The following is a 10,934-nucleotide window of genomic DNA, read 5'->3' as shown; positions in this document are numbered from 1 at the left end:
GTTGGTTCTTTGTCAAGTTAAACAGTTCGGGCTTGATCTTTAGAGCCATGGGGAGCCATGAATGTTTTTGAAATGGGAATGATAGCCCTGTGCTGAGCCTTTCCTGGAATGTTCATGTGTTTACTGTTTTGGCTTTTTCTTTTCAAAACTCGGCTCAGGAGCTGCCTCCTGTGGGAGACTCTCCTTGACCATCATGCCTTCAAACTGGGGGTTAGATGTCCGATGTTTCTTGTGGGCTTCCTGGGCCAAGGCTTCCCTCCGTCTTATGACTTACCTACAGACTTGTTACCCCATGTTTACATGCTTTTTCACTCTAATCTGTGGCCACTCAGAGGTCATACACCATGTCTGATTCATATTTGTAGTTCCTATACCCAGCACAGGGCTTGACCCAGAGCAACATGCTCAGTAAATATTTGCAGAAGGAATGAGTGGGAGGAACCGGGTTCCACCCCAATCCTGAGACAACATTTGGAGCAGGTGCAGTACTGGGGTGATTCTGTGGTGTGTGTGTTTCTTTAGTGATGCTTCGGTGGAGAGTATGTGTGTGAAGGGTGGAGTGACCATTAAAGATTGGTGACCTGGAGGTGTGTTCCTGAGTGACCACAGGTGTCTCCTACAGATGGCTTCAGTGACTGATAGTAAAGCTGGAGTCAAAGATGCTTCCGACCAGAATTTTGACTACATGTTCAAACTGCTCATCATCGGCAACAGCAGCGTTGGCAAAACTTCCTTCCTCTTCCGCTATGCTGACGACACCTTTACCCCAGCTTTCGTCAGCACTGTGGGCATTGACTTCAAGGTGAAGACAGTCTACCGCCATGAAAAACGAGTGAAGCTGCAGATCTGGGTGAGTCCTGGGCATCTCAGGGGGTGACAAGTCTGCTAGTATAAGGGCTGGGAGGTGGGTGCCAGTTTGGAACTTCTGGGTCTTATGACATCAAGCACCAGTGCTATTGAAGGTCTGGCCCCTCGACTGCCCCTTGCTGATTTTATAGAAGTTTCTCTCCTCTGGGGGCTCAGTTGCTTCTGCTGCTTAACCCCAAGAGGCTTTATCCTGCCCATACAAATGAGTGACCAAGAATCTGGGCTTTGGAGTTAGAAATTTGGATTCAACTTCCAGTTCTGCCACTTATTAATCATGGAATCTTGACTAAATTACTTAACCTGTCTAGGCTACCTTTTCATCTTTGGGGATTATAATAGCATCTACATCATAGAGCTGTTGGTTCTTAGCATAGTTCCTGGAATGTAGTAAATGCACAGTAAATGTTAGCTCCTGTGTCCATAATCTATCACTGCATAACAAATCACTTCAAAACTTGATGGCTTAAAACAACAGTAGTTCATTATTACACAGTTTCTGTGGATCAAACATTTGGGAGTAGCTTGGTTTCTATCTTGTGGCCTCTTATGAGGTTGCAGCCAGATATTGGCTCGGGTTGCAGTCATCTGAAGGCTTGAGTAGGGCTGGAGGATCCCTTCCAAAGCTGCTTACTCATGTATATCAGGTATTGGCTGTTAGCAGGAGGCCTTAGTTCTTTCCCATGTGGTTCTCTCCTTGGAGTTGCTTAAGTATCTTCATGGCATCCCCCAGGTGGAGAAAGCCAAGAAACCAGAGAGAAAGTGGGAATGTCTCTTATTACTTAGCCTTAGAGTAGTCTGTTGGTCACTGATTCAGTGTAGGAGGAAAGTAAACAAGGGTATGAATCCTGGGAGGTGAGGATCATTGGGGACCATCATAGAAGCTGGCCACCACAGCTATTATTATTGGTATTTACTGCCAATTTATTAGTACAGTGGTACTACTACTAATAATAAGAGATATGTAGATCTCATATATATATATATATACATATATATATAAGATGATATAGCAAAATGTAGATCATATACTTTTCTTTCTTTCTTTTTTAAAGATTTTATTTATTTATTTGACAGAGAGAGAGAGATAACGAGAGCAGGAACACAAGCAGGGGGATGGGAGAGGGAGAAGCAGGCTTCCCACGGAGCAGGGCGCCCGATGTGGGGCTCGATCCTAGGACCCTAGGATCACGACCTGAGCCAAAGGCAGGCACTTAACGACTGAGCCACCCGGGCACCCTGATCATATACTTTTCAATAAGGAATTAGTACCAGGATTGGAAATTTTGAAAATTAGTGATTTAAAGTATTCAAAGCATGTGTTATTTATTATCTCTCCATTCAGCTTGTTAAATGTACATTAATACATTGTGCATATATTTTATTGGATATATACAGTACTTTTTATAAATTATCTCCATATATTATCTTACAATTAACCCCATGGGGCAGATATTATTTTAATTCACTCCTATTTTACAGAAGAAAAAAATTGAGACTCAGTAATTAACTTGCCTTAGGTCGACCACACAGTTGCAAAGTGGAATTCCAACTCAGACCTTCTGATTCCAAGTTACATGCTCTTTTCTCTACACTGTGCATGTGAAGTCTTACAGAGCCCATACTTCCATTTATGATAGTTAAGTATTAATTTATATAGAGATAAAAGTTTATTTTGTTCATTTAGTCTCTATTAAAAGTATTGAGGAATTAGGAGTTATTAGAAATGTAAGAAGCTAAACAGACTACTTAGTTCATTGGTTCTAGAAGTGTGGTTCTAGTCCCAGCATTACCTGGGAATTTGATAGAAATGCAATTCTAGAAATGCAAATTTTCACGCCCCTCCTGAGACCCACTAAATAAGAAACTCTGAGCTATGGCCCAACAATGTGTGTGTTATAACAAGCCTTCCAGGTGACTTTGAAGCAGGCTAAAAGTGAAGGACCACTTTGGTTTAACTACCATTTGGTTTGCCCATCTCATGGTGAGAATCAGTAAGCATTTATTAAGTACCTATTATGTGCCAAGTGCTTCCCCTTGTATGGTCGAACATCCTCTTCACAGCCAGTGCACAGAGAGATGAGAGCACAGGGTATTGGGGGCATGGTGAGTTAATACAGGGGAACTGGAGCAAGGCTGTGGAGAGCAGAGAGGGGTGCTGAGAGAGAAATTTGCTGGAGAGGCTATCAGGCAGCAGCTTGAGGGTCAGGGAGACCTTGCACAGCAAACAGAAGTTTCTTGTCATGGGCCAGGGTTTACCTACCTGATAATTGTTGAGAGAGCTGAAGAAGCTATTAGAATTTATTTTTATCTATGGACATAAAATGCATGTTTACTAATATTTATTATGTGGATTGACATTCCACATCACATGGTCACATATCCTGAATTCAAAAAGTCTTCCAGTAGGGGAAGACCTTCTGCCCGTCTAAGGGATTGGCAGGGGTGGTTCCCTCACTCCTTCATTTATGTTCAGCTGTTGTGAGCTTTTGCAGTGGATTTATTGATTATACCACCCTTATTTAACTAAATAAACCTTCACGATGGATATGTGGTTTTAAAAGTGTCCTGCAAAGAAACCTCTGCCTGAAGACTATACTCAGTATAGTGAGCCCAAGTGGGCACGGAAAATGGCTGAACTGATGTTTCTCTGACTCCCAGCACAAGTTCATTGTCAGGCATGTTTTGAGGTAAAATCAATGATGATCTAATTAGATCTGACAGTCAATCACATTGCTTTTGCTAAAAAAAAAAAAAATTGGCAAAGAGATTTTGTGCATGTGTGCTTTCCTATAGCAAAAAAAGTCTGTACTGTTCATAAATGCATTAAAATGTGAACATTGAAATATTAGTTATGTCATTTTTATGTATTTTAACATCTTTTGTGTACAGAAGTAGATATATATGTACATATGATCTAAGTAAATATACAAATATTGTGGTTATGTGCTCACATGGCCTTACTTACAGAGGCTTAAATTTGGAGACCATTGCCAGACAGTGGGGAGCTATAGAAGGGTTTTATCAAGGTCGGATTTGCATTTTAGAAAAATCCCTTGCTTCGATTTGGAGGATAGATGGAAGCAAGGCAAAGAAGCCAGTGGTTTGGGTAAGTTACAAAGGGCCTAAATTAAGTCTGCTTGGGCTGTGGTAACAAAATACCACAGACTCAGTAGCTTAAACAACAGTAATTTATTTTCTCACAGTTCGAGAAACTGGAAGTCCAAGATCAGGGTGCCAACTAGGTTGATGTCTGGGGAGAGGTCTCCCCTAGGGTTGCAGGTGGCCGCCTTCTAGCTGTGTGCTCACATGGCCCTTCCTTGGTGCTTATATATGGAGAGTGAGTGGGCTCTCTGGTGTCTCTTCTTATAAGGACACTAATCCTATCAGATCAGTACCCCACTCTTATGGCCTCAATTAACCTTAATCTCTAACTTAGAATCCCCATCTCCAAATATAGCCACATTCGGGGTTAGGACTTCAATGTATGAATTTTGGGAGAATACAGCATTTGGAACATAATAGTAAGACAGTGACAAAATGACGTAAGGGATGGAAATGAGGGTTTGCAGGTTTGTCGATGGGGGGCTACATGTGATAACACAGTATTGTGCCTGGCATGTATTAGGAACACAATAAATGTTAGGTTCCTTTTCTTCTCTGCTCCTAATCCATACGCAAAGGCTGACTGGGTCCCTTCCCAGGTTTTCCACCTGTGGTTCCAGGAGTGCTGGAACAGGACAGGCGCTGTCTGAAGTGTTCAATTAAATTTCTCCAGCCAGTTTGATCTCTTGGGATTTCAGAAAGCCATTGTCAGCGTGGAAGGAGGAGAGAGGGAACAAGAGGAGGTTCTGAGCATTGCTGAGCAGGACCATTCACAAACGGAGTTTCTCTCATCTCTGAAGGGTGTTAGATGATGAAGGTATTGGTAGTGCTTTGCTCCCTGGGGTCCTTGGCTACATAGGTCCCTGAGAGCCCCCTCTGTTCCATGAGAGGTTAATTATTGTGGATCAGAGAAGAGAATCTTACTGGGGAGGTGGGGGTAGGGGAGAAATCTCATTAATAGAGAGTGAGAGCATGCACAGGTGTGAAGGGAGAGAGACTTGGTAACTCCACAGCAACAGACCTGGCTAGAGGCCATTTACAGCTAGGTGCTGGTTGCCAAGCAACCGCTGGAGGCCTGTGGGAAGAGATGAGTGGGAGAGGGCCTTCCACTACTTCTGTTTGGGGCCCACTTCAGGGACTCTTGGGTCTGGTGCTGGTCAAGGGAAGAATCGGGGTGTCTGCAGAAGGACTGAGCTGACCTAGGACTCTGGAGTCCTGGGTTTCAGTCCTGGCTCTGCCCTCTAGTCATGTGAGCTGGAGTGACCCTTCTCCTCCATGGGCCTGTTTCCCTAACTATCAAAGGAAGAAAATAATCCTTGCTCTTCTTGCCTCATGAGTTGTTATGAAGATCAAGTGAGGAAATGCAAAGGAGTGCCTAAAGAGAACTCTGAAGCCTTGAGGAGATCAGGCATTATGGATGTTGTCAGCCATGTGAATTCTTCTTGTATGTGATTTCAATCATTCTTTGTATCTTTCCCACCTTCCCTCTGACCCAGGGAAGTAGTTATCTCCATAAAGAATGGGTGTTTGAGGTCGGAGATGTGAAGTTCCTTATGTGGAGCCAAACTGTAAACTTCATTCTTTAATTCATTCAGTAGACATTGTGCCAGGCATTGTACTAGCTGTGGGGAAACAGCCTTCCTGCTCGCATGGAGTTTGCCCTCTAGGAGGGGAGATAGACACTAAGTACATGAATAAAAAATACCTAATTTGGGGGCACCTGAGTGGCTCAGTCAGTTAAGCTTTGGACTCTTGGTTTTGGCTCAGGTCATGATCTTGGGGTCATGAGATCAAGTCACACATCGGGCTCCGTACTCAGCAGGAGTCTGCTTGGGATTCTTTCCCTCTCGCTCCCCCTCTGCCCCTCCCCCTGCATGTGTGCGCGCACGCTCTCTCTCTCTCTTTCTTTCAAATAAATAAATAAATAAATAAATAAATAAAATCTTTAAAAAAAAAACAAAACTAATTTTATCAGTGGTAAGGGCCCTGAAGGAAAAGAATAGACTTGTTTCAAACCCAGTCCACTGGGGGACTCAGAACTCTGAAATCACTGAAATGTGACTTAAATCTCATCCCTAGGCTTGCAACTGGAGTTCAGGGTCAAATTCTATTCACAATTTTTTTTTTCTTTTTTTTTTGAAGGCTTCCCACTGAGCAGGGAGCCCGATGCGGGGCTCGATCCCAGGACCCTGGGATCATGACCTGAGCCGAAGGCAGATGCTTAACCGACTGAGCCACCCAGGCGCCCCTCTATTCACAATTTAAAAGGCTAGCTTTGTTGATGATTTTCACCACACCAGTTCACCTCAGGCCTATCTCTGTCAGGGGACATGATACCAGGGGTCTCTGTGGGGGAAAGATAGTATCTCCTCCTGCCTACTCCTACCAGTGAGGCTTTTTTGATGACCTGCATGTCAAGAAGACTTTAAAGATAGGAGTGCTTCATGTATCTGGGGTTTATTTGTATATAGATTGGGAAAAGACCGGCTGGCCTGCCCGACATTCTTCTTTGCTTGCTTAAGAACTCTGTTTTGTGAAGGATTTATAGGCCGCTGTCCTTACTCCTGGGCCTCTCCTGGTATTACTGTTTTCCATCATCTTTCTTTCTCTACAACTCATTCCTCTGAAGCCCTCAGTTACTACAGCACTTGTGTGTGCCGCCATTATTCTATTTGTTTTGTTGTGTTGGTGATGATATCGGAAGGATAAAGTGTGTAAAGCACTAACATAATGCCTGGCATGGAGTAAACACTCAACAAACAGTAGTTTTTATTAAGGTTCCAGAGTGATCAATAAATGATACTCCTTGGGCGCCTGGGTGGCTCAGTTAGTTAAGCGACTGCCTTTGGCTCAGGTCATGATCCTGGAGTCCCTGGATCGAGTCCTGCATCGGGCTCCCTGCTCGGCAGGGAGTCTGCTTCTCCCTCTGACCCTAACCCCTCTCATGTGCTCTCTCTCATTCTCTCTCTCTCAAATAAATAAATAAAATCTTAAAAAAAAAAAAAAAGAAATGATACTCCTTTTCTTCCCTCCTCAAGTTTGGAACCAAGTGAGAGAGTCAGAGAGATGGGGAGTAATGTGATAGCCTCATTACTGATAAAAGCTAGGATGAAGCTCCTGGTCCAAGTCTTCAGGGAAGTGGAGCTTGCTAATACTTCACTCTGGAGTCAGATAGATGTAGAAACCAATCACAGGCCAACACGGGCCAGCTGCAATTAGCTCATGCAGTATGCATCCAAGGTCAAAGTACATGTGGCCCAGACTTACTAATGCTTCAGGCCTAAAGCATCCCACCCAGGTCTGTGTTAGATGCCTCTATCTCCATGTTTAGTCTTCCTCATGGAGGAAGGGAGGGTTCCTCCTCCAACAGCTCTTTTTATAATTAAAGAGATAGATAGAAGTAAGCATTCACTCCAAAGGGAAGCTGGACAGAGTAATGAAAGCTGGGAGGGGCGCCTGGGTGGCTCAGTCAGTTAAGTGTCTGCCTTTGGCTCAGGTCATGATCCCAGGGTCCTGGAATCGAGCCCTGCATCAGGCTCCTTGTCTGCGGGGAGCCCGCTTCTCCCTCTCCTCCCTGCTTGGACTCTCCTTCTAAATAAAATCTTAAAAAAAAAAAATATTGAAAGCTGGGAAAAATAGGAAGAGTCTTAAGAGATTTCCTGGGAATCCTGAATTCTACAGTAATAACGTGTGACTTCCTATGTCACCAGGAGCTGAGAACAATAAGACCAGATGAGATAGCGCTGTCAGGAAGTCAGCTAGGTTCACTTACTATCCAACTACCTTATTCCCACACAGCCACCTTGATGAAACTTAGGTTACCACATGGCTTTTGAGTCACTTATAAATAAGAAAAGTAGTGAATATTAAATTGGGGAATGTCAAAGACTTATATCTTAGAACCAGTAATATAAGAATGCAATAAATATGGAGCGCCTAGTGGCTCAGTCAGTTAAGTGTCCGACTCTTGATTTTGGCTTAGGTCATGATCTCAGGGTGGTAAGATCAAGCCCTGCATAAGGCTCCATGCTGGGCGTGGAGCCTGCTTAAGATTCTCTCTCTTCCTCTCCCTGTGCCCCTCCCTGCCCTACTCTCTCTCTCTTTCTCTAAAAAAAAAAAAAAAAAAAAGAGTGCAATAAATGTAATGGAGCTTAGGAATGTGGGGAAATATAATCATACTAGAAACCTACATTAAGAAGGATTGTGGCTCTTAGGCAGTCTTTTAACAAATATTTACTATGGCTTACATTGGGGATAGAGAAATTAATACAGTTCTGGAGGTCAGAAGTTCAAAATTGGTGTCCCTCGGTTAAAAATTGAAGTGTTGGGGTGCCTGGGTGGCTCAGTCATTAAGCATCTGCCTTCGGCTCGGGTCATGGTCCCGGGGTCCTGGGATCGAGCCCCGCATTGGGCTCCTTGCTCAGCGGGAAGCCTGCTTCTCCTTCTCCCACTCCCCCTGCTTGTGTTCCCTCTCTCGCTGTGTCTTTCTCTGTCAAATAAATAAATAAAATCTTTAAAAAAAAAAATTGAAGTGTTGGCAGGTGTGTGTTCCTTTTGGTGGCTCTGGGGAGAATCCATTAACTTGCCTTTTTTGGCTTCTAGAGGCCACTTGCATTCCTTTGCTTGTGGCCCCCTGTTCCATCTTCAAAGCCAGAGATGCAACATCTTTTTTTTTTAAGATTTTATTTATTTACTTGACAGAGAGAGACACAGCGAGAGAGAAAACACAAGCAGGGGGAGTGAGAGAGGGAGAGGCAGACTCCTCGCTGAGCAGGGCTCGATCCCAGGACCCTGGGATCATGACCTGAGCCGAAGGCAGACGCTTAACCGACTGAGCCACCCAGGCGCCCCAAGATGCAACATCTTTTGATCTCTCCCTCTCTTGCTCTCTCTCTCACCTTCCTTCTTTTCTCTTAAAAGGACCCTTATGATTATCTTGGGCTCACCTGAATAATCAGGATAATCTCCCATCTCCAAACCTTAATTTAATCCTATTTGTGAAGTCCCTATTGCCATGCCAGGTAACATATTCATAGGTTCTGGGGATTAAGATGTGAGTATCTTTTGGGACGCTATTGTTCTGATTACCACAGCGTCTGTTGATAACATGGAAAAGATCTGTTGTACATCTGAAACTGAAATTACATGGTACATTAACTAACTGGAATTTATCTATCTATTTATTTTTGAGAGAGAGAGAGAGAGAGAGCTTGTGCGTGCGCAAGAAGCAGGGAGGAGCAGAGGGAGAGAGAAAATCATAAGCAAGTTCCACACCAGTGCAGAGCCAGACAAGGGGCTTGATCTCACAACCCTGAGATCATGACCTGAGCTGAAATCAAGAGTTGGATGCCCAACCAACTGAGCCACCCAGGCACCCCATTAACCAACTGGAATTTAAATAAAAATGAAAAAAGAAACAACAACAACAAAACAAACAAAAGGGACATGTGGGTGGCTCAGTTGGTTAAGCGTCTGCCTTCAGCTCAGGTCGCGATCCTAGGGTCTGGGATTGAGCCCCGCATCGGGTTCCCTGCTCAGCGGGAAGCCTGCTTCTCCCTCTCCCACTCCCCCTGCTTGTGTTCCCTCTCTCGCTGTGTCTCTCTCTGTCAAATAAACAAATAAAATCTTAAAAATATATATATATAAAATAAAATCTTTTAAAAAAAGCAAAAACTAACTAGAAGTGATAGAGGTAAAAAAATAATAACAATAACACGGAAAACATCTAATATAAATGCTCCCTATCCTTCAAGGCTCTAACTCCCTCTCCTCCGATGATAGTCCCCTCCACTGACTGCCTGAAACAGGTACTGTCTGCATCTTAGGCTCACACTGCCCACCGAGAGTGCCTGTCACCTTGATAGATGCCAACAAGCCTGTGAGGTCAGAGCTCATCACATCTCGGTCTCCCATTTTAGACATGAGGAGGCTGAGGTCCAGAGAGAGATGCAGACTTTACTAGGGGCCCACAGTGAGGTTTCTTAACACGTTTCAGTGCTCTTCCTACCACGTCAGGAAGGTGAAATCTGGCCACCTGAACATAGACTGGGGACCCACGGAGAGACTGGTGGACAGCACAGAGGAGGCTGAAGGCTGAACACGGATGCTGGGGCTCTGACGGGTCCCTGTGGCTCCAGGAATATGAAGACAGTTCCTGAGTACAGCATCTCATACATGGCTCTTATGATAATCAGAATTGATTTTTCTAGGCAGCAAGTTTCCTGGTGTGGCTGCAGAGACATGTTGACACTTTCATCTCCTGTAGGAACCAGCTGCTGGAGAGGTTTAATCTGATTTTTAAAATCACCACAAAGACTATGGGAAGTCAAATCAGAATCACAGGCATAGTCTGCTTTTGCAGTTTGCAAATGAATTAACCAAAGGCGTTATTGGCTATTCAAAGGGCCTCCATTCTTTGGGGCCACCATCCCCTTAACCTCTACCTAAATTGGTGTGGGAGAAAAATAAAAACCTACAAGCCATTTGTGTACTCATTCATTCAATAAACCTGTACCTATTACGTTCCAGGCACTGTCATAAGAGGACAAATAAACAGCCATGATACAATACGAATGAGATAATCAAGAGATAAAGAAAGTGCTGTAGGAAAGGGAAGGGAGCTGTTACTCTGCCTGGGGAAGTTATTTTCAGCTTCACAAAGGAGGGGACACTTGAGCTGGGTCTTGGCAAATGAGTCAGTTTTTCAGGTTAATGCTGGAGAAGATCTTTACAAGCAAAAGACATTTGCAAAAGCATGATTGCTTTTAAGGACCCATTATATGCCTGGCTGTGGTAGGTTCTGCAGGGACTGGTGAGACAACATCCCTACCTCTAAGGGGCACTCTGCAGTAAGACAGATATAACATGGATACAAATATCAATGATGCTATACACATGAATGATGCCTTGAGAGGTACAGAAAGTTTTAAGGGAGTTCAGAGAGGGAGTGCTCCCTCTCAGCTTGA

At 44.0% G+C, this 10,934-nt stretch overlaps 1 protein-coding gene across 1 annotated transcript in view; it reads left to right on the top strand.

The window, feature by feature from the left end:
• The first annotated feature begins 622 nt into the window (after positions 1–622).
• RAB3B (RAB3B, member RAS oncogene family) overlaps positions 623–10,934 on the top strand; it is a 54,365-nt gene continuing 44,053 nt past the window's right edge. The window contains exon 1 of the mRNA XM_021683902.1: positions 623–850. Coding sequence (XP_021539577.1) covers positions 623–850 — 228 coding nt within the window. The remainder of the gene's footprint in view (positions 851–10,934) is intronic.

The sequence above is a fragment of the Neomonachus schauinslandi genome, chromosome 4 (genome assembly GCF_002201575.2).
Source record: "Neomonachus schauinslandi chromosome 4, ASM220157v2, whole genome shotgun sequence".
NCBI classification, from domain to species: Eukaryota; Metazoa; Chordata; class Mammalia; order Carnivora; family Phocidae; genus Neomonachus; species Neomonachus schauinslandi.
This window is presented reverse-complemented; position numbering and strand designations above follow the sequence as displayed.